The sequence below is a fragment of the Canis lupus genome, chromosome 18, assembly GCF_048164855.1.
Source record: "Canis lupus baileyi chromosome 18, mCanLup2.hap1, whole genome shotgun sequence".
NCBI lineage: Eukaryota > Metazoa > Chordata > Mammalia > Carnivora > Canidae > Canis > Canis lupus.
Genome location: NC_132855.1, coordinates 52,274,987 through 52,301,211, shown reverse-complemented (window position 1 = coordinate 52,301,211; position 26,225 = coordinate 52,274,987). Strand labels below are relative to the sequence as shown.

Below are 26,225 nucleotides of genomic sequence, written 5' to 3'. Positions count from 1 at the left end.
CCCTGCCCATGGTGCTGAAGCCAACTGCTACAGTCTCCCCTTGTGGCCCAGGGCTCTAGGCCAGCCTGAGGAGGCTGGAGGGGGCTGCAAGAGGAGAGGTCATATAGAACACCCATTTCTGTGATACATTTGGCCCTGCTTTGAGAACAAGCGTTCTCAACCTTAGGATCAAGCTGAATATACAACATCCACACCTAATCTCCCTCCCCCCCAACGTGAAATCCATTCTTCCACCCTCTGGGTCTAGCTTTATTGCTCTACACCCTGCTTACTTTCAGCTTGACTTCTGAGAGGGTTTCACAGAATCCAAGGTATGGAATGGACCCAAAGGACTTTCCATGTTGGATTATTCATAAAGGATCTGCACAAGACCATGGTGGCAACAAAGCTTCCATCACTAGAGCTATGTTTCACTTCCAAGCACCCCATTCCACAAGAACCACCTAGCCAGCTCCTGGTTTCCCCCACCCCAACAATGATCCATATAACCTGTGGTGTCCTCTGTGGGCACAGGAGCATCATTCATGACATGGAGTTTAAAAGCACCAAATCATTAGTGGAATGGAGCCTGATAATATCTAGAGATGGAAGAAGAAAACCAAGTTGCACACCTCCTCATAAACACCCCATCTGCATCCTAACTACCCTAGAGGCTCATTGCCATCACCACTATTGCCAGGGTTCTATAGTCCAAGGTGCCCCTATTTCTAAAATTCATCCTTGGTGTCACCTCAGTCAAGGAGCCAACTGGAGTATTGGTGAAGATGCTCTGTGGAGAGAGCTGGTGCTATGTGACACATGCTTTTCTACATGTACCATCATTCTCTCAGAGATTTAGGAGCTAACTTGGCCAGTATTAGATATCAGTCTATATAACCAATTATCTTTTATAGTAATATACACAAGACCCAGGAATTGACCCCCAAACTCTGGCATGTGCATTCTGGCTGGAAAGCTGTCTGTGGTTCTAGATGTCACCCTTGGCTTCTGTGCATTCAAAACATTGAGGATACAGTCTGAAATTCCCCCATCTTCTATATTCCCCAATCCCTTCAGGAGTTCTGGCCCTTGAGTGGGTGCGCTTGAGGGTGGCAGGTAAACACCAGGTGGGCTCTGAGGACTTCCCATGGAAGGACAGAATGGGTCGTTGGCTGTGGTTTGCTCTGCCTCAGGGCCAGTGTCAGTCAGCCCCATGCACACCTCCCTCCTCCTCTCTCCTCTGCTCATGGCCTGTGACATCACTGGCTGCTCCCAGAAGGCTGCCCTCTGCTTCTGAGCACGGGCTCTCTGTAGCTCTGGACCCCCTGGCAGGACTGAAGCAGGAGCAGAGTGGAGGCTGTTACTAGGACCAGACCACCATCACCCCTGGAGCCTGCAGGGGTCTCAGGAGTCCAGCATAGGAGACTGAGATCATCCTACTGAAGCACCCACCTCCTTACCTCCACACAGGTAGCTCACCTGCAGGCTCATTGTCTGCTCTGCCTCCCATGCTGTCTCCATGTCTTTGTGTGGCCAAAACCAACTTCCCTCCTCTGTCTTTGCAGCCTTGCACCCTCCTGCTCCTCCAACTCCCTACCTTGCTTTCCCATCTTGTGAGAACCAGCTCTTTTATCAGACAAGTTATGAATGTTGGGGAGGAGTGGGGTGGCTGTTGGGAATGGAGTTTCTGTTTGTGAATTTTACATTTGGACCTGACTGAGGTTTGGATGTTGAACCCAAGTCCCCATTCCTCCTCTTAGTTCTGGTCACTTAGAGGGGACATAGTCATAGCAAAGTTTTGGCTGATATTCTGAGCTCACATCCCCTGCCCTGGCAGAGCCCTTTCTATTTCCAGCTTGACTCTCTTCTCTTTTGGTGGCAATTACACAAACATGAAGCGGGGGTAGGGGGCAGAGAAACAGCCCCAGGAATAGAAGTTGGAAATTTTGGCTTCCAATGAGGGACTGGCTTCTAAACCTCTTTGAGTTTTACTCCCTGGGTGGCCCCCTGATTTGTGGGAACGCCAATCTGTGCCTCAGCTTTCTTTTTGGAAAGATCTCTGCCTTCTATCCTGGCTTTCTGGAAAGATGAGAGCTTGAAGGGGGAACATGTCTCTACCTCCTTGGAGAGGAGGGCGTAAAAGCGAATTCAGCCACTGAGTTAAAAGCAACTCCAGATTCCATACTCTGTGGGTTCCTTGTTTCACCTGTGCTGGTCTCCTCTTCCCGGCTGCTCTGTAATCTCTTGGAGGGCAAAAACCTTGTTCCTTCTCTTTTCACTCCCTTCATCCTGAACAACCAGCAATATACTAATGGTTAATACTTTATTCAGAAAAGAATTGCAGATTAGTGAGCTGAGCCAAGATGGCATAGTTATTACAGGAAAGGTCTCTGCATGAGCTATTTTCTGGGGTGACCTCTAGCCCTACCAGGTTTGCAGGTGAGAAAGGAGGTGGTTTCTACTCCTGTTACTCCCTGATAAAAGCAAGAAAGGCATGGTGGCCCATGATCTGCAACCTTTGCTGGTCAGACTCTCTTGTGCTCACAAGGTATTGTGCATCAGCATGCTGCACACTCCTGCCCCTCACTCTCTTCCTTCAACATGTCTTTCCTAAGTGTTAGTTCAATGAGTGATCCCAGACAATTGGTCTCTGAGAGTGAAGCTGCTTCACTGCAAGATCTAGAACTCTCCAGAGTTAATAGGAACCAACAACCCCAGCAGGTTAGAAGATGTCAAGAGATGTTTCTTCCAAGAGAAACCTGGACTTCATGCTTGTTCATCTTTACTTCCAGTTGGTGGGACCAGAGCCTCAATGCCCAGGGGTGGAGCTGAGCCCCCATGTTTCCTCAGGGCTTCCTGGAGAGTATAAAAGAAAAAAATCAGGAGCAAGACCCTTCCATGAAGTGCTCTGAGGAAAGCTCTGTGGTTGGTGGTTTGGAGAAACTAAGCTTGGGAGCTGCCTGATAGTGAAGGCAGTCTTGAACCTAGTCTCTAGCCTCAGACCAGAGCAAATGGGATCTTTAGTCACTGATGCCCTCTTCTGGCTGGGCAGAATATTATAGATTTTTGGGTTTTGACCCAATTGAATCTGAACTTAGGAGGCCCAAGTATATCACCCAGGGCTGAGAAGGCTTTTGAGGGGTCAGAGACAACAGGCGCCGACTTGTAAAAGGGAAAGCCTGAACATTTGTAAGCATAATCCTTTTCTATTTCCCTGACCTCTTATGATGGCAAGTATGAGAAATGAGAGCCTTCCTACCCTCTCTCCCACCCTTATAGGACATCCAGAAAGATCTAGTCCTCTGCTGGACTGGTGATATGTTAGTTCATCATTGAAGGGTATAAGTAGAGAGAATTTGAATTTTCTCAGTCAACCTGCTTGCAAATTTGAGAAACCTGACCCTCTATCACAAAACACTACAACCCAAGACCACCATGAGCCAGAGACTTCACCCAAATAATTGCGATCATTGCAGACCCAACCCCAAGACCAAAGAAGGAGCTCCTCGGAGGAATTCCTTTCTCTAGTCTTCCCAGTCCCTGCCCTTCTGTGAAGAAGGTTGGCCGGGAACATGCCGCAGGATGGTAAGACACCTGGGAGAAGTGGGAAGAACAGGTTGGCGTAAGGAGGGAGGAAATACCTCAGGGCCCTGCTTCCCTCCACCACTTTCCGTGCCCTTGGCTGGTGTTCTGAGGGAGCCTCATCCAGTCATTTCCTTCCTGCTCCACCTTGCTTCCCTTAGGTCACAGGGATCAGTGTAAGTGGCCTCAAAGCAAAGGCTCACCCATGAGCCACCTCCCAAAGAAAGTGGGAGCTGGGGAGTTTCAGGGGAGGACTTTCTCTGTGATGGGAAGCCAGACCCAGAGCAGCCTGAGTAACCCTCCCCAAGAGAGTCCTCCATGCCACAGGTGGGCTGGGGAGAGGGGAGATGTGTGGATGCCTCCTTCTGATGCCCAGGGATCAGCAGTGTGAATCAGCTGGGGGGCCTTTTTGTGAATGGCCGGCCCCTGCCCCTGGACACCCGGCAGCAGATTGTGCGGCTGGCAGTCAGCGGGATGCGGCCCTGTGACATCTCACGGAGCCTTAAGGTAGTATGGTTTACCTGGTGATGGGGACAAGAAGCAGGGACAAAGCACCCTCCTAAGGCAAGTGTGAGGCTGTTGTAGACTCGGAGGGCTTTGGGGGCTTGGGCTACTTCCTAGGAGACCCTCTTGGGGTCCGGGATGGGAATCTTTAGGCACTCAAAGGTGTCGCTGAATTCTCAACTCTGCAGCCTGGGGCATTAGGTCTCACTTTGCCTTGTAGCCTCCTTCTGCCCCAGGGACGCTCACCCTCTGCCCATCATGCCATCATCTGTCCCTGCTTCTCACCCGACCCAGGTATCTAATGGCTGTGTGAGCAAGATCCTAGCACGTTACTACCGCACAGGTGTCTTGGAGCCCAAGGGGATTGGGGGAAGCAAGCCACGTCTGGCCACACCCCCTGTGGTGGCTCGAATTGCCCAGCTAAAGGGTGAGTGCCCTGCCCTCTTTGCTTGGGAGATCCAACGCCAGCTCTGTGCCGAAGGACTCTGCACCCAGGACAAGACTCCCAGTGTAAGTGCTCTCCCCTGCCTGCACCAGGGCTGGCAACCTGGCCATCTGGGGAGAAGACCCCTTCTTATTCGGCAATGAGACCATCCCAGGCTGGAGAGGCAAGGCTGATGGGCTCTCTTTTGAAAAGTGGGGTCAGGGGACAAGAGAGTAAAAGAAAGCATGGGAAGAGAGGAGGCTGCCCTGGGAATGATGTGTGGGCCTAAGAGAGGAGAGAAAGGTTATTGGGGAGATATCCTCAGGATGTAACCCTGGGTCTGCGCACCGTCTCCCCACTCAATACACACGCCAACACCCCCAGGTCTCCTCCATCAATCGAGTCCTGCGGGCACTACAGGAGGACCAGAGACTGCCCTGGGCACAGCTCAGGTCTCCAGGTGGGTCTTGGCACTGCCCCCAGGGATGATCCGAGCAAATGTAAGAATGTTACAGTTTGCAAAGCCCTTTCTTGTTCTCTCTTGGATCACCCTCACAAAAAGACAATAAGGAGGGCCCGGCAGGGAGTATTGTTCTCTCCTGGCAGAAGAAAATTGAAGCTCAGAGAAGGGAAGTGACTTACCCAAGGCTATCAGCTAGTCATTGGCAGGTCCTGGAACAGGACTCAGGCCCCTTGGCCCTCAGATTCACAGGATCTACTGAGGAAGAGGAAGGACTGGACCTTCCATGCCCTCCCTCTGCCTCAAGAACAGCTTCTCAGAGCACCCTTCAGGTTCTGTGGGATCATGCAACCTGGACCAACCTTGCTGCTATTTCCCCAAACACCAAGCATGCACCCAACCATGGCATTGGGTGTGCCTCCCCCTAAGTGCCCCTGCAGTAACCTCCAAGGAGCTGTGAATGTCCTGCTAGCATGGCTCTGCTCTTATACCCATACTGTTCCCTGTCCACAGCCCCAGGGGCTTGGGAACCCCATGGGATGAGAAAAATCACTATCACAAACAACCATAAGCCATTGTCCGCCTTTACAGCTGTTTTAACTCCAGTTACTCACACGCCCCATAGTGGCTCTGAGACTCCCCGGGGTCCCCACCCAGGGACTGGCCACCGGAATCGGACTATCTTCTCCCCAGGCCAAGCCGAGGCGCTGGAGAAAGGTGCCAGGGGTGGGGCAGACAGTGGGTGAGAGGGTGCTTGGTGTGACCCATGGAGGCAAAGCCCTGTGGCCTGTGGGCAAGGCTGAGAAGCAGAGGCTGTAGATGGCCCTGCCCTGGGGAGGAGGGTAGTGTGGGGTTGTGGCCGGTGCAAGGAAGCTGAGGGGGAGACCCAGGCCTTGTTCCTCTCTGCATGCCCTCACTGTGCAAGCCTCGATCTCTGCAGAGTTCCAGCGTGGCCAGTATCCTGATTCGGTGGCCCGTGGGAAGCTGGCTGCTGCCACCTCTCTGCCTGAGGACACGGTGAGGGTGAGTGAGCTCTGCCACACACGGGGCACAAACTACAAGAATCCAGAGTCTGTATGGAGAAGGCTTTGAGTTCTGGTGAGGTGGAGAAGGGGGCCGGAAGGTGGAAACAGATCTGTGTAGCCGAAATCAGACACAAGACCCTCCTTGTTCTCCTTCTGCTAGTTGCTCTCCTCTCCTCCCCACTCCAAGCCTTTGAAGTGAGGAAGAGGACAGAGAACAAAGGCCAGAGCAGGGAGGGAGGATGTCAGGTCTGAGGACGGGGCTGTGCTCTGGGTCTAGACCAGGAACATGTGATGAGAGCAGTAGGGGCCAGGCAGTGGGGAGCACAGCCAGGTCCACTGTCTCTGCCCTCCTTCAGGTCTGGTTTTCCAACCGAAGAGCCAAATGGCGCCGACAAGAGAAGCTCAAGTGGGAGATGCAGATTTCAGGTGATTTCTCTGCACATCTGTCCTTTCATCCATCCACTCACCTACCCACCAATTCTTGCATGTATCCATGCACTTACCTATGCATCTATCCACCCACTCGTCTGTCCATCCATCCATCCATCCATCCATCCATCCATCCATCCATCCACCAAACATTTACTCGGTATCTTCCATGTGCAAGGCCATGTTAGATGCTTGGCATTCAGAGTCTCTGTTCTTCAGACCTACACTGTTCCCAGTTTACCATATCTGAGATTTAGTCCTTCTTCCCCTGTTTCCCAAGGCTCTGCCTTAGAGAGGAGGCTGTTTAAGGTCATAGCATCCCTCTCCTCTCATCCCTGCCATAAGTTGCTGGCTTTCCTAGGACGTCCCAGCTACTCCCCACTACTCCCCACTCCCTAGACCCATTGCTCCTTCTGAGTGGATCTGCTCTCACCTTGTAGGTGCTTCCCAGGATCTGACTCTCCTGAGTGCCTCCCCAGGGACCACCTTTGCACAGGTATCCAGGAAGAGAGGGGCATTTGTGAACTGGGGAGACAAGAATTCACTGCTTCTGCCATTCCCAGTGAGCCTGAGCTAGAATTCCTGACTGCTCCAGGTTCCTACACTGCACACTTTAGAAAAGCCCCATCCTCATAGTCTACCCTGTGAATGCTGCCCTCCTGAGTGGTACAGGATATAGCCAGAGGCAGGGGGCTGCCTTAGAACCCCAGGTCTGCTGAACAGGAGCCATCACTGACACCTGGGGGTCTCTTACTTTTTCTAGCAGTCCCCTGGCAGTGTGCCCACAGCAGTCCCACCTGCCCTGGAATCCTTGGGTCCCTCCTGCTATCAGCTGTACTGGGAGACATCACCAGACAGGTGTCTGAGGGACACCCCACCCCAAGCCTCTCTCAAGCCGTGCTGGGGTAAGAATCCACAGGCCAGGCCTCACTCCTGCACAGTGTGGGGAGGGCTTACTCTATGACCTACAAGAAGGCATGGATCTTCAGTCGGGGTCATCGAGAAATCTTGACACAGCTTTCTTCTTTCCTTGCATGGCTTACAAGGTTGGACACTAGAACCCCCTGGCCCTGAGTCTCTAGCATCACTGAGAGCCTTAGCAGGAAGAGGGGATGGGATTGGGACTTGAGAATATATGTCCCCAGGGGAGAGAACTGAGGTCTGTCCCTCTTCCCACCAGTGACTTTGAGGGCTGGGGTGACAGCAACAAATGCAAACTCAACCTCTTTTTGTCCCTGTAGGTTACCTGCCTCCTGCAGCCGAGATCCCTGGATTCAGTACTGCTCTGCCACCCTTGCCCTTCCTTCCATTGCCTCCATTACCAGTCTTGGTGCCCCTTAGACCTTGCTCTGGCCCAGCCCCCCACCCCTGCAAAGCCTGGCACGAGGGAGGAGGGCCAGGCTGGGAAGGAGATAGGGTGAGGAGGACCTAATCCTGCCCAAGCAGATTATTGCTGCCCCCTCCTTCCTGTGACTCTTTTTCATCTGTGGACCTGGCCGGGCTCCGCCTCACTGCCTCTCCAATGCAGCACCGGGGCTGGAGAAACCGTGCCCACCCACTACTCACGCTGACCTTAAATGGCTCGTAGTTGGCAAGAATAAAAGCATTTTTTAAATTAGCAGTAGTTCCTGTTAGTGTTTTTCCCATGAACATTCATACTCCCACCCCTACGTTTAAGAAAGTTTGCTCTATCTATCTACCTATCATCTTTATCTTCCTATCTCCCTATCTTCTAATCCATCTAATCTATGTATTTATCTATGATCTATTTATACATGTAATTATGTATGTATGTTTCTAATTATCATCTATTTAATGTATCTATGTCTATGTAACTATCCAATCTGTCTAATCTATATATTTACCTATCTGTGTATATATCTACATATGTATGTATGTAGATATGATCTATAACAGTGTTTGGGTACTCATGAACCCATATGCACACGCACCCACACACCCATACACTGATCATGGCATGTCACCCCTAAGTCCCCAACAGACATTCCCCTAAAATAAGGAACTTTTCTTAGATAACTACAACATCTAAAAAAAATTTACAATAATTCCTTTATCTAAGAAAATATACATTACTTCCTTAATTGCATATGTACTTTTTGCAAAGCAGCACAGCAGAAATGCCATTATTCATACTCTGCTTGTCCACATGCTCCTGAGGCATGTTTGCTTGGTTCTTCTTGGTAGTAAGTTCCAAATCTTCTCAATTCTGTCTCCCTTCAGAGAAATCTCTAGGCTCCTCCTGGGAAGCCTCGGTATGTAGTGAAAGAGAAGAATACAGGGAAAAGAGGGTGAAGAAAGGGATATTTTGAATGGGGGATGGGCTCATCCCTCCCAATTTTTGCCCTTTTGATGGGCTGGGGATAGAATGATGATGATGTGAAGCAGGATAAAAGGAGTGGGGGCAAGTTTGTTTTCTCCCATCTGGGAGGGGTACTCATCCAGAAGTTATCTTATCAAAAACTCTAGTGCTGTGCTCTTCAGTAAATAGCCACCAATCACATTGGATATTTAAATGTAATTAAAATTAAGTAAAATGAACAATTCAGCTCCACATTCACACTAGCCACATATGGAATGGCCAATAGTCACAGGTGTCCCATGGCTACTGTATCAAAGAGTAAACATTATAGAACATTTCCATCAGCACAGAAAGTTCTATGGGACAGTATAGCTCTAGAAGGAAATTCCAAGAGTGGTGGAGTACACCCTGCTCCTGCCCTGCTGACAGACTGCCCAGGAAAATGAGTGAAGTTTTGTGGGATGACAATCTGCACAGCACAATCTAAGAACAAGCCGTTCACTTAGCAATGGGACTCATGTCAGCCATGGAGGGAGCTGCCAGCTGAGGCTCCAGGGCCAAATACAGTCAAATGGAGGATGAATGGCTACTTGTGGGGAATGGGAGATAAGAGACTGTGTGTAGGGGATGTATGCACGTGTGTGTATTTCTGTGCATATGCAAGCTCATGCATCTAAATTTGTACATGCATTTATGGAATGCCGAGGAAGAGAAGAATCCCTTAATCTTTAATCTACATTAAATGACCTCTAAGGTCCTATCTCTCTGGAGGGTGTTGTGTATTCCACTCCATATCTTTGGCCTGTTCTCAACTTTCTCTTGGAAAGAGATGCCCTGGTCTCTAGTGTTCTTTAGCCTCACTTGCTAGGTTAAAATTTTTACAGAATTATTTTATATCTCTTGAGGAGAAACATACTTACAAAAACCTGAGGTCATTTTCTCTATGAAAATGGAATCTCTCTCATGTTGTGATATTAGCTTCTTTTCTCAATAGATTTAAAAACCAGGCACTCATTATAGTATGATGCAATTTCCCAAAAGTTGGGGTCAGGCATCACTGTTGGTATTTGAGAACATTTTAGGACACTGCTTTAAATATAGACACTGCTTTAAATAACATTTAGTCAGAAATGAGGAAATTATTCCCCTTTTGACTCCTTTTCAATTCTGATTGTATTGATGAGAAAACTTTCACTTTGATTCTATTTTTTAGTGCCTCTGTAACAGTTGTTAATCTTTTTTGTAACAGAGGGAAAGGGAACCTCAGGTTCTGAGCCTTGGGCAGGGGAGGGAAATCTAACTAGAATTTGATAACATCACTTTGTTTTCATTGTATTTATTTTTAAGTCGCTTTCTATTTATGGCAAGTGATTTCTCATTTTCCATTTTATGATAGTGATTAGAATATTCCTTTCCAATTAAAAGTACTTAAGAGTCTATGTCAATAAAGACATTGATAGAACAGATAGTAGATAGATGAAGGCCAAAGTTATAAAGACAGTACAAGAATGATGGTCATTGTGGAAGCTGTTTTGATGGAAAGAGTAATGGACATTATAGTCCATTCTAATCAAAGAATTGAATCAGAACTCCCAGTCATGGGACTTTGGGCAAATCACTTCAGGTCCCTGTAAAAAAAGGTGGGCAGTGATAGGGATAGTACTCATCTTGCCCAACTGATTAGATCAAAGGTAAGGATAAAGCAGGATATTTGGTAAACTTCAAGGGGGTGGTGATCAGGAGGGGGGCCTTATAGCCATAAGGTGTGTCATTACAATGACCCTGTGCCCATAGGACTCATAATACTTCATTCTTTCAAAACCAAAAGGACATCTAATTATTTCTGGATTCTGAGTCTTTCAGGGCAAAACTGGCTCCTTATGGGATTACTGGAAAAATTCTGTTGGTCCTGGCAGGGATGGGGAAGATAAATGGAATAACTGGTTACCATTTGGTCTTGCCTCTTTTGGATAGAACTTGGAGTGGCCTGAGGCCTCTGTCTACCCACATCAAGACCTCTATTCCGTACTGAAGAGCACAGCACACAGGGGTCTTGGGGGTGGCCTTTTGAGATGTATTGTTGCCCGAAACAGGTGTTTTGCTAAACTGGGTAGGGAAAGTTGTGTAACAGATATTCTCATGGATCTTGACTTTGAGGTTCCTGTTGTGTTTAGTGCAGTAGTTTCTCCTGGAAGATTTGGATTTCCATAGGTGGCATCCCATTGGCCTGAGAAGGTAAGGGGAAATAGAAACTTTCAGTCAATCATTTGCTCATCTTGGGCTTTTAGGAAAAATCTGGTAAGATCATCTGGGAAAAGATAGAATAAAGTGATTTGCTCCATTCTTTTTTTTTTTTTTTTTTTTTTTAAAGTTGGATCCACACCCAGCATGGAGCCCAACACAGGGCTCAAACTTATGACCCTAGGATGAAGACCTGAGCTGAGATCAAGAGTCAGACGCTTAGCCAACTGAGCCACCCAGGCGCCCTGTTTTGCCGTGCTTGATGAAGGATTACATAGATTTATGTGAAGTTAATTTATAGGAAAAGGTAGTACAAATTCTTTTTCTAATCAAATTAATGGTGTAAAAAATACCATCAGAGTTCAAAGGGGTACTATAGTCAAGAGATAAGATTTACTAAGAATTCAATTGGATCAGGAAAGACTTCTGATAGACTACAGTGCATTAGGCACCAGGCTATTTACTACACATCTTGTAATCATTAAAAAAAATTTTTTTTAATTTTTATTTATTTATGATAGTCACAGAGAGAGAGAGAGAGGCGCAGAGACACAGGCAGAGGGAGAAGCAGGCTCCATGCACCGGGAGCCCGATGTGGGATTCGATCCCGGGTCTCCAGGATCGCGCCCTGGGCCAAAGGCAGGAGCCAAACCGCTGCGCCACCCAGGGATCCCTGTAATCATTATCTCACATTACAACAATCCTATGAGATAGATACTGTATTCCCATTTCACCAACAAGGAACAGGCTTTTGAGAGGTTCATTTTTCCAGGGTCAAACAACAAGTTTAACTGATAAAAAATCTAATTAAAAGCCAGTTCAGGGATCCCTGGGTGGCGCAGCGGTTTAGCGCCTGCCTTTGGCCCAGGGCGCGATCCTGGAGACCCGGGATCGAGTCCCACGTCGGGCTCCTGGTGCATGGAGCCTGCTTCTCCCTCTGCCTCACACACTCTGCCTCTCTCTCTCTCTGTGACTACCATAAATAAATAAAAAAAAAAAAAAAAAAAAAAAAAAAAAAAGCCAGTTCAATATCCAAGAATGATACATTGTCTACTAGATACATTGTCTACTAGATGATACATTGTAGACACTATGATACATTGTCTACTAGAATGTCAGGCCTGGAAGGAGCCTGAGAAATTTAGTTCAATTGAAACCCTTCATGGAACAGATAAGAAAACAAGCCCAGTGGGATTTCATTTGATTTTTTCCAGTTTGGCCATAGTAAAGGGTTTGTGTAGAATACCAGTAGAAAATGCAGGAAAGAAGTGAACATATATATTGAGGGTCTACATCTTGATTCATAGTTACTTAACCTTCATACCACCCTATGAAGTAGATATTGCTCCCATTTTACAGATAAGGAAATAAAGCCCAGAAATGTTAAAGCAAATTCCCTGAGGTTCCAAGATATCAAAACCAAAGCTCTTCTTCCTATAACATCCTTATGATTTTCCAAGCCAGGGAAGCAAGGTCAACTATGAAGAAATACAGCTAAGAGCAATGAGGTATCCTAAAGTGTTGTGAATAGGGAATGATGAATTAGAGACAGCACTTTAGGAAAGTGAACTTGGTGTGGAGAAGAGATTGGATGGGACGGATCTGGAGTCAGGAAGTGCTGCTGAGGAGTCCTTATATTGCAGTAGAGGCTTTGGGTGAAAAACCTGGATCTACACAGTAGCAAAGGTAGTTAAGAAGGAACAAGCACTAGGGATGCCTGGGTGGCTCAGCTGTTGGACGTCTGCCTTTGGCTCAGGGTATGATCCCGGTCAGGGGATCTAGTCCTGCATCGGGCTCCCCACAGGGAGCCTGCTTCTCCCTCTGCCTGTGTCTCTGCCTCTCTCTCTCTCTGTATCTCTTATGAATAAATAAATAAAAATAAAAAAGATTTAAGAAAGAACAAGCACTCAAGAGGCATTAAGGAAGTACCCAAGAATTTCCAGGGTTCAGTGAAGTCATTGGAATGAAAAGGAGGAAAGAGAGATGGTGCTGAAGTCTTTTCTTTCTTTCTTTCTTTCTTTCTTTCTTTCTTTCTTTCTTTCTTTCTTTCTTTCTTTCTTTTTTCTTTTCTTTTTTTTTTTTTTTTGGTGCTGAAGTCCTGATGCAGAGCATTTGGGAGGACAGCAATGCCCTAGATGGCCTTGGAGAACTTAGGAAGAATCATCTTTGGAGGGGAGGGTGAGGAGGCTGATTTTGAGGGGATGGCAGGACAAAGTCAAGTCAGCTGTGAATCAGGAAGTTGGAAAGTGAAGAGGTTAAAGATCAGGACAAGGGTCAGAGCTGCAGATGAATATTTGGAAGCCATCAGCACTCCAGGGATCCAGGGGTATAGGAGCAGAAAGTGCATAGGATAGAAAGCATACCCTCAAAGTTATCTGTCTTCCCTAAAAATGGGGCAAAACTCTGCGTCTTAACAAAGAGAGATAAATACACGAGTACCCCTGATTCTGTCCCCTGCAGGCTTGCCTGCACTCACGTGTCAGTGTGGCACAATAGTGAGAGACCTAGATCTGATTTCCCCTCCTTTCTCCAGCAAGTCTGCATTTAGAAGCCCTGAGAGGAAAGGCACAGATTTGGAATAAATGTCCTGAGTTGATCAAGCTGTGGGACACTGGTGTGTTTTTGTCTCATTCTCCCCCACATCCCTTCGTTTCTTGCCCCTCAGCTCCTGCTCTTCCACCTCCAGGTCCTTACCCACTTAATCTTACCTAAAACTCCCAAATACACTCTTTGGTAATCTCTTCGCTGTCTGCCAACAGGGTGCCACTTCGGTCGGATCGCATGTAGAAGCCATTGGGTGCCAGCACTGTGAGCAAGTTGCTCCCATGAAGCTCTATACAGAAGTTGAGAGCAAACTTTCCCCAAGGGCGAAAGGTACCAAAGGATGTTATTGACCAGAAGGATCCACCCTGTGCTGGGGAGGGAAGGGTGAAGGATGAAGCCCTCCAGTGGGTATAGCCTGAGGAGGCTCCTGAGAAGCATGCCACCCCTCCCTGACTACCCTTCCCTGCTTGTGTTGGCAGGTGCCTCTATGAAAATGCAGGAGGGCTTGGTTTTGTTCTGCCAACCCATTCTGGGGGCCTTGAAGTGTGAAAACAAACAGAAACTCCGTTTCTGATGAGTAGGCTCTGAGCAGCAGGTCCTGAAGTCGGAGTTGGGGGTAAGGCAGGACTAGACTGTGAACCCAGGGATGAAAAAGAGGAGCTCCTCACCCTGGAAGTGGTAGATGCCCTGGCGGCAAGGCAGCAGGTGAATGCAGTCGGGCTGATCCATATTGCACTTCATTAGGTCGTGTTCTGATGAGGTGCCCACATACCCATAACGACCTCGCAATACAAGGAAGCGACGGTTAGCTAATCGAATCCCAAATTCCTCATTTGGGCCTGAAAGAAATAGAATGGAGTTATCTGGATGAGCAACTTCTAGATGCTTTCCCAAATAGAAGCAGGTAAAGGGACACTAATTGCAGAGTGTTGTCAACATTTTAAGAATTAGTGAATGCCTACTATGTGCCAGATCTTCGGCTAGGCGATTATGGAATGTTTATGAAAGCACTTAGTACAGTGTGGAGCCCGAGATTTTAATCTTCTTTCTTCCTGCAAGATGTGTGAATCTGTTTAATTTTCATGATAATCCGGTGAGGCAGGCAGGTTGGATATCACCTCCATTGATAATGGAACCAGTGACACTGAGGCTCAAAGGAGTGTTTGCTCAAAGGAGTGATGACAAAAATTCAGTGACACAGCAAATATACAGACCTAAATCTTCTGGTCCCAACTTCAGTGCTCTATTATATCCCAGCTCCCCCTTAAAGCATCTCTGACTTTGAATAACCCGGTGAAAGGGCTGTTCTACTCGCCTGGAATGGTGGCATTGGCCATCAGCAGGCCATTGTCCACAATGCCTAAGAAGCGTCCATTAGGAGACTGCAGGATGATCTTGCCACAATTCCAGTGCACGCGGAAGAATGTGTCAGACTCCATTGGGTGTCCATTAGCCACCACTGTCCTGTGGCGCCTCTGGAGAAATTATAGGGAGCAGAGAAGAGAACAAGGACAAAATCTCAGCTTTCTTCCCATCATCTTTATTTCTAGACCCTTTCCTACATCTCACCCACTAGCCTTCTTCATTCTCCCAGGGCATGCTTTACGCTTTCACATTGTTTTTGGAAAACATATTATAACCTCAGCTCTCCCACTTCCCCAGACTTTGCTATATCCCAGAGTCCATTATCAAAAAGGGACTTGGATATCCACATGGAGAGAAATAAACCTTGGCCTACACTCCAAAATCATTTCAAAATTAATCATACACATAAAAATGAAAATGTCTAAAAGAAAACATAGGAGAAATTCTTTGCAATGTTGGAGCAGTCAATGATTTATTAGGACAACAAAACCAGGGGGTCCCTGGGTGGCACAGTGGTTTGGCGCCTGCCTTCGGCCCAGGGCATGATCCTAGGATCCAGGATCAAGTCCCAAATCGGGCTCCCTGCATGGAGCCTGCTTCTCCCTCTGCCTGTGTCTCTGCCTCTCTCTCTCTCTCTCTCTCTCTCTCGAATCAATAAATAAAAATCTAAAAAAAAAAAAAAAAAAGGACAACACAACCACTACTCTTTCATAAAGTGGAGAGATTGAACTTCATCAAAATTAATAACTTGCTGCTCAAAAGACACTATTAAGCAAATGAAAAGGCAAGCCACCGACTGGGAGGAAACACTTAAAATACATACATTTGGCAAAGAACTTGACTTTAGAACATAGAAAGAACTCTTACAACTCGATAATAAGATAAGCAACCCAATGACAAATGGGCAAAAGATTTGAAGAGACACCTCATGGAGAAGATACACAAATGGCCAATAAGCACATGAAAAGATACTCAACATTATGAATTATAAGGGAGATGCAAATTAAAGCCACAGTAAGATGCCACTACACACCCATTAGGTTGGCTGAAATTAAAAACACAGACAATACCCAGTGTTTATGAGGATGTGGAGCAATTAGAGCTCTCATACATTATTGGCAAGAATGTAAAATAGTATACTCACTTCAGAAAACGATTTAACATTTTCTTAAAAATATAAACATGGGGTGCCTCGGTGGCTCAGTCAGCTGAGTGTCTGCCTTTGGCTCAGGTCATGATCCTAGGATCCTGGGATGGAGCCTTGAGCCTTGTGTGGGTTCTCTCTCCTTCTGTTCCTCCCCCCCAATCACGCTCTCTTTCTCTCTCCCTGTCTCTAGCATGGTCTCTCTCAAATAAATAGAATCTTTAAAAAGAATAAAAATATAGATACACATTTATCACGTAACCCAGTATTTCTACCCCTATGTATTTGCCTAAGATAACCAAAAATATAGGCCCACAAAAAAACTTGTACACAAATGTTCCTAGCAACTTTATTCACAGTAGCCCAAACCAGAAATGACTCAAGTGTTCAACAAGCAAATGGAGAAACAAATTATGTTTGTGTTGGTGAGTAGTAGTATGGAACACTAACTACTCAGCAGTAGAAAACAAACCACTGATACGTGGATCATGAATGAATTTCAAAAACATTATGCTGATGACAGGAAGAGTACATACTGTAATATGATGTGATTCCATTTATATGGAATTCTAGAGCAGGCAACTCTAATCTATAGTGACAGAACAACATGTAACAGCGGTGGAGAGGAGGGCAAGGAGAAAGGGGAACTGATTACAAAGAGGCAAGAGGAAATTTTGTGGTGATAGAAATATTCTCCAACTTGTGATTGGGGCATGCATAGATGTGAACATTGATCAAAACTTATTGGGCAGCCCCGGTGGCCCAGTGGTTTAGCGCTGCCTTCAGCCCGGGGTGTGATCCTGGAGACCCCGGACGAGTCCCATGTTTGGCTCCCTGCATGGAGCCTGCTTCTCCCTCTGCCTGTGTCTCTGCCTCTCTCTTTCTCTCTGTGTCTGTCATGAATAAATAAATAAAATCTTTAAAAAACTGAATTGTACGCTTAAATGAGTGTACTTTATACAAATTGTGCCTCAATAAAGTTGCTTTTTTCTTTTTTTAAAAGAGGCCCCATTGGATGAAACAGGGTCCATTGGTTGAAAATTGACAAGGGCCTCTACAGTTCACCTCAGCATCTGCTCACCTGCCTTAAAGAAGGAGAAAGTATGGGAGCACTCAGGTATTAAGGGTTCTCTTGCTCAGAAGGCAAAGGTCTCACCTGGGCTAGGTAGCAGCCATTGGCTGCACGAAGCTGCAAGGTGGAGCTCTCATCATCACATTCAAACTGGAACAAGGACATTGGGGTTACGTGCTCAGAGGCAGCATATATCTCAACATCTGAAGGGAAAGAACATGTCAGAAGAAGCCAGACTCTGGCCTCACCCTCAGTCTCAGTTCCTCCTCCACACTTCATGGCTGGGTTCCCTGTTTTCCCTCCTCAGCCTTCTCTGCCTTCTGTTGGACCGTAGGAGCCTGGAGAAGACCCAGGCGACTTTTCCCTGAAGCCCATGCCCTGCCTTATCACCCTGCTCCATGGCCTAAGAGATCCTGCTGGGACCCCAGGATCTTCCTTCTTGGGAGGTTCAAAAATCCTTACTGATCTTGAGCACATTTTTCTCTTTTCAGCAGCCAGCTCTCCCTCCCTCCACAGCTGTTTTGAACCCAGCACTTGCCATAAATGATGGAGAGGAACTTCCGAGTCTTTGACCTGAGGCTGACCCACGTCGGACAGCGCTGTAGGATGAACCACTCCTCGCCCCTGTGGGGATTGGAGCCCAGGCCCAGGAGCAGGCGTGCACCCTGTGGGTACAACATGCCTCCTTCTCCATCGCTTAGTGCCACAAGCCCTCCAGGCCGTACCTGCATGTGAAAAGCTGTCTGTGTTGAGGGTTGGGGGACCAGCCGGTCTAAGTGGGACAAAAAGAAGTGTGTTGAGGTCTCCAGGTGGTAGCATCCATCTTGGAAATGCAACAGGAAGCCACATTCCTCTAGGCAGGGAACAGGTGCATCCACCCAGACGCGGCCCACAGTGGGGTCAGCCCGGGCGTAGCAGTGGTTGACAGGGCTGTAAAGGATCACATGGACATGTAGGGCTGGCCGGGGGGTCCACATGTGGTAAGCTGAAAGCACCCTGGAGTTGCAGAACACATCCTCACCATCAGACTCCAGATAACGACCACTAATTATGCACTGGAGAGTCCACTTGCCATTGCGGTGGAAACGCAGTAGGAAGCATCCATGGTGACTGGTCCTTGGCCGGCCATAGCACAGACTGCCATCTGCCTCACACAGGAGGTAGAGGCCTTGCAAGCTCCTCAGTCGTACTACAGCCTGGGTGTCGTGCTCATTGCTCACCAAGATCTCCCAGGTCTGGAGGCATTGGGAGGGAGAAGAAAATGTACTACAGCCAAATGACTAGGCCAGGGAGTCCTACCACCATTTCTCCTGGCCTAATCCTAGAACCTTCATGGGGACCAACCACCTTCCCCTCCACATCGGCCTCCATGTTGACTGTCAGCTCTCCCGCTCTCTCATCCAACAGTAATCAAAAGATTTCGGGAGGTCTCTACTGCTGGAATCAGAGTACTACTCAAGATCCCAGGAGAAGTTCTGAATGCCTACCTCTTCTAGCTAACCAAAGGTAAACCTCTTTCTCTCTTACTCGGTGGCTTCCTTCAATACCTAATTTTCTAATTAGTGCTCTGGTTTAAGTTTTACTTTTCTTTTTCTCACTGTTGTCCCTGGATAGCACACTAGCTAACACTCCCATCCCCAGAGCCCACCTCCCCAGCATGGCAGGAGAAAATCAAGATCTCTTACAGGTGGGCCCAGGGTCCAGGGATAAGAATGGGAACACACACAGTTGAGATGCAATTGTCTGGTTCAGCTGTGATCAACCCTGTTGTAAATGAGAGCCTTGCTGCTACCTCACTCTGTAGTGCCATTGTGGGGTTGCTTACATCTCTCCCTAAAATGAAGAGCTTCACTCTCTTAGGGCTTTAGAGTTCCCCATTCCTAAACCACAACCAGAACAGTATCACCAGCCCTATAGTCCCTCCACCCATCCATCTTGCTCTGGACTCCCACAATTCTGCCTTCCAGCCTGGGCTCTTGACCTCTACTCATTGTGATGACACAACCACCCAGTGTTGGGGCAGAGGGAAGAAAGCAGCCAGAGAAGACAAGGCAGCAAGGGCTGAGCCTTTGCCCCTCAGAACAGGTTTAGAGAGGAGGAGACAGAGAGAAGGAGACCTGTGAGCAAAATCCTGGGGTAGGAGGGTCTCAGCCTAGTAGTGACAAAGGCTAGGAAAATGATTAGGTTGAAAGTGTACCCCAGGCACCACACACTCACACACATATGAAAGAAAGAGAGAGAGAGAGAATGTGAAAGAGCAAGCTTGGCCACTGGGAAAAACAACTCCAGTACAGGTTTGCTTTGTTACCTGTCTCCGGCCCAAACCCTTTGCAGTAGCCATGACCGTATTCTTATAAGCCTCAGAAGTGAGGTAGGATCCTGCCCAGCTGATGAGCCCAACCCTCAGCTCCTCAGGGTTGGGTCTTCGTGTCCACTCCACCTCATCCATGGGGCCGGCACCACAGGTGATGACTCTGTCCGGCCCTGCCTTCCCCCCAGTGGTGCGGTTCCACAGGCCATAGGGCCTGGAATCAGGCCTGTAGTACCCACCAGAAGAAGTTCCCGGAGAGAATTTCTCAGGCAGAGGCTGGCCTAGGGCCCAGCACCTCTGTGACCCGGGAGCATTGTGACTGTGAAGGCTGCCTCTTATCCACAGTGAGGAAAGGGCACTGGCCTGGCAATGTCAATCCACAGCCCAGAGGAAGTAGGTCTAGGGCTTCTGGCGTTAACCTCCCACGCAACTCCAGACACCAAGGTAGGCTGAGCTGAGACTGGGAATCAGAATTTTGGCCTGTGCTGGTGCTCACCTGTGACTATAGGCAAACATCGTCTTCACTTGTTTCCCATTTTAATCACAGGATAAAAACCAGCCTCTTTCATCCCTAGGAAGTAACTTCTGCTTGGCTCCCTTGGGACTCAAGTGTTTTTTAAAGTTCAAGATATCCAGGAAAAATCTATTAACTTTTACAGCCCTTGGGAGAATGAGGCCAAAATGTCTCAGAAGGTACTTTTCAGGAAATGTGAGGAAACCCTAGATAGATAACCAGCAAGGATCAAATTACTCATATTCATCAGAAAGGGCTAGCTCAGAGCAGGGGAAGGAAAATGTTCTAGATGGGAAGAGCACTGGGCATCTCCCTCAGAATCCCCAGCTGCACTGCTGCTGGGCACATGGCTAGTGCACCCTTTCCTTCAAAGGGTCCCTGTTGGCCAACAGCCTCTGGGACTCACTTCTTACAAAGCTCATGGAGAAAATCAGTCCAGAACCTAGAGAAATTGACATGAAAGGAGAAAGGCAAGAAGAAATAATGGTGGTGATGGTAGGTTTTAAGCTTTGCTGGGATTCAAAGAATGGATAGTGTGAACCACACTTGGACAATAGCCCACCCTCCTGGTTCCATACATACATTTTCCTAGGCCTCCGTGGTGGGGGTGTGGTAGTACAGGGCAGGGGTGTCTTCCCAGGTAGGAGGTCCAGTGCACAGTGAGGAGCTTTCACCCCCAAGGATTAAAAGGGTCCTACCAATGTTTTATAAAATAAGGCTAAGAGACTACTAGTGACACAATCACCAGTGTAATTTTAAAGATTCAGATTCTTGGGCTTCAGACCAGTCCTTATGAATCATATTTCTTGAAGTACACCTCAGGACCGTATTTTTAATAAATATTCCCCCTCCTCCTCCGTATTAATGTTCATAGTAATCATTAAGAACCACTGCTCTAAGTAGCTAGGAGATAGAGAGGAACAGAATGTATGGGATTTACAGATTCACGAAGGTAGAGCCTGTTTACTCTCAACAAAGCTCCCCTGGAATTGGGGAGGGAATGTGGTACCTGAGGTACTTGTACCCTCGAGAATAAGGAGGGTGAAGCTGAGCTATATGAAGGCAGCAGTGTGTCCGCAGGCACGCTGGTGGGAGGGTTGGCGCCACAGCCTTAGCTGCTTTGAGTCTCCCCCATATCATATTGTCTCTTTGTACCCAACAACACCCCCCCCCCCCATTCTAGGCTACAGACAACACTGTGTAGAAACCACAGCAAATTTATTACTCAATATCCATCATAGCACCACCCGGAGCCCTCACCTCCCCTCCCCACCTGGCCCCAAGGGTACACCCAAAATGGAAAAAACAAAAGTAAACCCAGATCCCTGCTCCTCCTCTGGAAGAAAGGGCCTCAGCCCTGGAAGTCCCTTCCACAGTCCGAGCAGGCAGGAGAGCAGACCCCTCCGTGCCCGGAGAGTGAGACTCCAGGCTCAGATGACAGAGACAACATGCAGGCAGGAGCAGGAGCAGAGGCCTGTGTCTGTGGGAGAGGAGTGGGAGGGAAGGGCACCGCCTGAGGAGTCCGGGAATCTGGTTGTCCCGGGGATGCACGCGGGAGCTTCTGGGCAGCAGGGGCCGGCCCCTGGTTGGTTAGCGCTTTGACAGCTCATGGGACAGCCAGTCGAGCCCATCATACAAGCCTGTGCCTTGGGTGGCACAGGTGGCCTGAACATACCACTGCGGGGGAAAAGGAAAGAATGATCAGCAGCAAGGAAGAAAAGGGGATGCCCTGACTTCCCGCCCCAGCCTGTGGCTCCCTTGGGAGAGGGAGCACCCTCACCGTGCGGCTGCGCAAATGCTGCAGCCCCAGCTTGTCGGTCAGCTCGCTCACAGGCATGGCGTTGGGCATGTCCTGCTTGTTGGCAAACACCAGCAGCACCGCATCCCGCAGCTCATCCTCCTGCAGCTGAGGGAGGTGAAGGGGATGGAGTCTGGAGTCCTAGCGGAGTCTCCAGGCTTCCTCTTCCCCACTGTGTAGGGGAGCACCCTTTCCTACCTCCTACCAGATTTGTGGGAAAAAAAAAAAGTAATACTGCGTAGTCTACTGCTGAACACAAGACAGAGTCATAAATCAGCTTGGAGCCATTTGGACTTATATCCAGAAAGACCCTTTTTCTAATGACTTGCCCTAGTCAAAATGACATTTCCAAATGGGAAAACAAGAATGTAAGATGATATTTCTCTCCACCACATATAATTCCTCCTTTCCCCACCAACTTCTCAGATATGAAGACATGAAAATTCAAGGAAAAAGTCAGTCATATGCCTTTCACCCAACTCAAATTCAAAACAGGGTGAGATACTCCTTGTGTCTGCATCCACAAAGGGAGACATTCAAAGCCTGTAAGCTATTTCCTGACTTTCATGTTAGCACAGAGATCTCAGAGATCTGTCTCCAACGAGGGCTCAGCAACCAGGGCTCTGGGTGCTCACCATCTTCTGGAGTTCATCAGCAGATTCCTGGACCCGCTCTCGGTCATTACTGTCCACTACGAAGATGAGGCCCTGGGTGGGAAGGAAGAAAAGACAAGCAATCACTCTCACCTGGGACATAGCCTAGTCTGGCTCTTTCTCTTTTCCCCATCTTTGTGTCTAAACCTTCTCATCTAGTAAATTTTCACTAAGGTTCTGCAGACATGCTGGCACAAACTGGCGACACCCTGCGAAGGATACAGACTCTGCCCTCAGGCAAGCAGTGTAGCTAGAAGAAGTGCAAGGGAACAGGGAAAGATGAGACCAGAGCTAAATGAGGCAGCATGAGTGCACCCAGCTGGCTCAGTCAGTAGAGCATACAACTCTTGATCTCGGAGTTGTGAGTTCAAGGCCCACATTGGGTGAAAGCTTACTTTAAAAATAAATAAATAAACGAGGCCACATGGCCTCAGATCCCTGCTTCTCAGGAGATGCATAAGGTGGCTAAGTCTCAGAAGACTATGGCCATTTCTGAAGGATGAATAGAAGCAAGCCTACAGATGAGAACAGAAGGAGGTTAAGGTTTTTTTTTTTTTTTCCTGGCTTGGGGGCCTATGCCAACATCTTGGTTTGGAGCTCTAACACCTTTTCTCTGGGGGTTGGGGAGCCCCACCCCACCTGAGTGTTCTGGAAGTAGTGCCGCCACAGAGGCCGAATCTTGTCCTGGCCTCCCACGTCCCAGACTGTGAAACAAATGTTCTTGTATTCTACTGTTTCCACATTGAAGCCTGGAGATAATGGGGAAAAAATATGAGAACAAAGTCCTGAAAGAAAGGAACTCATTAAATCTGGGTGGATTCATCAGAGACATATAAAACCAGAAGGCAACGACGAAGTCCCATGGGAACAGAACCGCAGAGGACCGGCAGTCCACAGACCAGGCGGGGCTAGGTCACATTCACCCTGCCTCGGCACCATCCAGCAACTAAAGGTAACTGTGACCCACTTCTCAGGTGGCAGTGTCTGGTGTCAGGGTCAGCTCACTGCACGGAGATAAGGGCCTCAGGCAGAATGGGGAGCAGCCCCTGAGGCGGCCTCCCATCAGCCTCCCGCTCCTCCCCGCCTCGCCTCAGAACTCACCTATGGTGGGGATGGTGGTGACAATCTCCCCCAACTTCAGTTTGTACAGAATTGTGGTCTTGCCAGCTGCATCCAAGCCAACTGCAACGGAGAGGGGCATAGGGATGGAGACGGGAGCGAGGGAGCCCTCTAGAGATCAGGGAAGGGGAGAGGCCAGGACAGCTGATGGAGACTGGGGCGGAGAGCCCTAGCGCCTGCAGGTGCGCGCTGTCCTCCACCTTCGAGGCCTTGAGAGCAGTCTGGGTGGTGAGCACCAACTCGTGCCCCGAAGCGGGCGAGAGGCGGGAGAGGGGTAGGGGTAAGGGGTCGAGGAGGAGGGCTGCGCTCCTCTTAAAAGTCGTCTCCAAGGGCGGAATCCTCCCTTCTTACCAGCCTGGCTGGGGCGGAGGGAGCTTCACCCCACCCAGGCCCGCAGCTCCCGGGCTCAGGCCCCGGGGTCGGCGCTGCAGATCGCGACCCGCCCGAGAGCAGTGACCGCAGGGGGGTTAGGCGGCGGGTGACTCGGGTTCAGAGACCCGGCTGAGCTGGGCTCGGAGGGACGCGGGGGCGGGAGGGCTGCGCGGGGGCCGACGCTCCGGTCCGGGCCGCGCGCTTGATCTGCCTCACCCATGAGGATCCGCATCTGCTTCTTCCCGAAGATCCGCGAAAAGAGCGCGGACACGGTGAGGCCCATGGCGGGGCCCGGGGGAGGGGGTGCGGGCTCGGACGCGGGGTGCGGGCTGGAACCGGCCGGCCGCTGGGGGATGGGGCGCAGCAGCAGGAGGAGGAGGCTCCGCCGCCGCCTCCGCGCGTCCCGGCCCGCCCTACGTCATCGCGGCCCCGCCCCCGGCCGGGCCCCGCCCCCGCCCCGCCCCTTCCCCGCCCCCAGGCTCCCGCTCGGGCTAAATCTGAAGCTCAGCGAGTCTCCGCTTGCTCGCCGCGTCCCGCGCAGGCTTAAAGAGGGGAAGGGTCTGGGTTTCCCCTCGTTTCTCGAGGGCCGGCAGATCTGTGGCTGCTTCACCGGCAGCCCGTGCGGGGCCGAGGAAAGTTTACAATGCTCCCCAACGGCCCCTGACCCTCAGCTTAAGTGGCCGGCCTCTCGGGCTTTGGTTTGTCGCGTCCAGCCCACCCTGCTTTCTGGTTTAGTTAGCTCTAGCGAACTAGCACCATCCACTGTATGCACCACCCTCCTAGGGGAGCGGAAGCTCTGTGATGCGTCTTAGTCTGCTTTGGCCCCTCAGCGCCCAGAGAGGGGCTTTGAGCGTTGCAGGTAGTTCAAGTGACTGTAGAATCTCGAGAGGAGTGAGAAAGAGAGGTGGTGGAAAAAGGGTGTCCAAGCGCTAGCTGGCCTTCTTGGTTTTGCAATCAGCATGTTGTCCTGCATGCTGGACAACAACGCCTTTGCGTCGATGGCCCCGGGCACAATGCTTTTCAGTAGATCCAGGCAGCTTTTCTGAAGCTTCTTCACTTTGCCAGAGACCTGGGAACCCGGATTTTTAATGCACACCTATCCAGGAATTTATGAAACTCTTGTGGCTTTAGACTCAAAGTGCTTCGTAAGTAATTTTCCCACTCAGCAACCAAGGGGGAAATAGCAAGACAGGAATTAATTTAAATTGTGTCTATGGTTGAGAGTGGGTCAGTGCCAGGCACCTAATATATGCTCAATAAATACAGTACTTGCTGGTTTGAATGGACTAATAGGCTGCTCAGTGGAGCAAGGACAAGCAATTTGAAACTGGATTGCCAGGAGGCTTCTAGGATCAATTGCTTAGGGACTGGACATGGTGAGGGGAGCTGAGAGTCAGAGAACCTTTATTCATTCAGTCACTCAACAAATATTGAATGCCCACTATGGACCATTGTTCCAGGTCTCAGTCAAATCTCAGTTCTGTCCCCACCCACCCCCTCTTTTGGAGGGTTTAGCTTCAATCCTCACAACTCATTTATTTTCTACAGAAGGAAACTAATATCTGCCCTATCTAATGAGGTTATGGTGAAGATTAAAATGATAATATATCTGTATGTCTGTATGGTGCAGCTGGATGTTATCTGGGCCACTAAGAAACTAATTAGGTCTGAATAGACCTCCAGGGTCTGCCCCATCCTGACCTGAAAAGTCTGTAAAGAGAACAGACTCTGGGCACTAGGTATGAGTGAGTCCATGACTTTCCTTTACTCTTCAGCCATAGACTTGCGTTCCTAAGAAGGCTTTTTACAAGGTTGAAGAGTGCATTTAAAAGAGTCTCGATATAATAACTAGTGACCGAGTCAGGTCAGTTCTACAGCTTTTTTAGCTCTTTTAATTAGCTTCTTCCTTTGCCCTATTGTCATTGCCCTATTTCATTACCATATCCTCTTCCTTAGGACAAAAATAGTGTCCTTACCAGTCGGCTGCCCCTTGGTATCTTCAACCTGTCCTACAAGTCTGGATGATGCCACTCAAGATTAAAATTGTTTAGTGTCTTCTTAGCACCCAAGATAAAATCGAAAGGCCTTAATTTGTCTCCACCTATTGTGCCAGCCCCATCTGTTGCCACCTCCTTCACATACCCTAAGCTACTGCCATGAAATGATTCTCAATGCTTCCTGGGTAAACCAGCCTCTCTGATGCTGTAGGAGTCTGTTGCAATCTTTCCCCTCTACCAGGAATGCTTGTTTCCCTCATCTTTAGTTAGATGGACAATTGCTACTCATGCTTCAAATCCCTGAGTATTTTCCCTGAGAACATTCTCTGCCTCCCCTAGACAGGCCGCCCTCCTCTTCACTTCCATGTCACT

General features: G+C 48.9%; 3 protein-coding genes across 14 annotated transcripts; 1 reads left to right on the top strand and 2 right to left on the bottom strand.

Annotated features, from left to right (window-relative positions):
* Nucleotides 1-1,270: 1,270 nt before the first annotated feature.
* On the top strand, nt 1,271-7,978 carry PAX4 (paired box 4). Its single transcript, XM_072784459.1, is given in 12 exon segments — nt 1,271-1,449; nt 3,456-3,564; nt 3,938-4,068; nt 4,360-4,575; nt 4,874-4,949; nt 5,541-5,666; nt 5,890-5,972; nt 6,331-6,400; nt 6,844-6,899; nt 7,167-7,308; nt 7,645-7,658; nt 7,660-7,978. Coding segments are annotated over 11 exon segments (1,092 nt in total). The 5' UTR covers nt 1,271-1,449; nt 3,456-3,551; the 3' UTR covers nt 7,825-7,978.
* A 481-nt stretch (nt 7,979-8,459) lies between these two features.
* FSCN3 (fascin actin-bundling protein 3) lies at nt 8,460-19,688 on the bottom strand. 12 transcript variants are annotated; one of them, XR_012011129.1, is made up of 8 exons: nt 19,398-19,688; nt 17,628-18,324; nt 17,174-17,292; nt 14,824-14,983; nt 14,177-14,347; nt 13,673-13,873; nt 10,672-10,950; nt 8,460-10,351 (listed from the first exon to the last, which is right to left on the bottom strand). XR_012011129.1 is itself a non-coding variant. In XM_072784450.1 (8 exons), exons 1-7 carry the CDS (start codon nt 19,536-19,538, stop codon nt 13,444-13,446), a joined length of 1,563 nt encoding a protein of 520 aa, XP_072640551.1. In that variant the 5' UTR covers nt 19,539-19,688; the 3' UTR covers nt 10,775-10,950; nt 13,441-13,443. The 12 variants fall into 12 exon arrangements, 9 of the variants coding, with proteins under 9 accessions (XP_072640550.1, XP_072640558.1, XP_072640557.1 ...); XR_012011131.1 differs by having other exon boundaries at nt 8,460-8,672; XR_012011130.1 differs by having other exon boundaries at nt 8,460-8,663.
* Nucleotides 19,689-21,115: 1,427 nt separating this feature from the next.
* Nucleotides 21,116-24,286, bottom strand: ARF5 (ARF GTPase 5). Its single transcript, XM_072784458.1, has 6 exons — nt 24,073-24,286; nt 23,467-23,547; nt 23,005-23,114; nt 22,348-22,419; nt 21,695-21,820; nt 21,116-21,591 (listed from the first exon to the last, which is right to left on the bottom strand). Exons 1-6 carry the CDS (start codon nt 24,137-24,139, stop codon nt 21,505-21,507), a joined length of 543 nt encoding a protein of 180 aa, XP_072640559.1. The 5' UTR covers nt 24,140-24,286; the 3' UTR covers nt 21,116-21,504.
* Between the last annotated feature and the right edge of the window lie 1,939 nt (nt 24,287-26,225).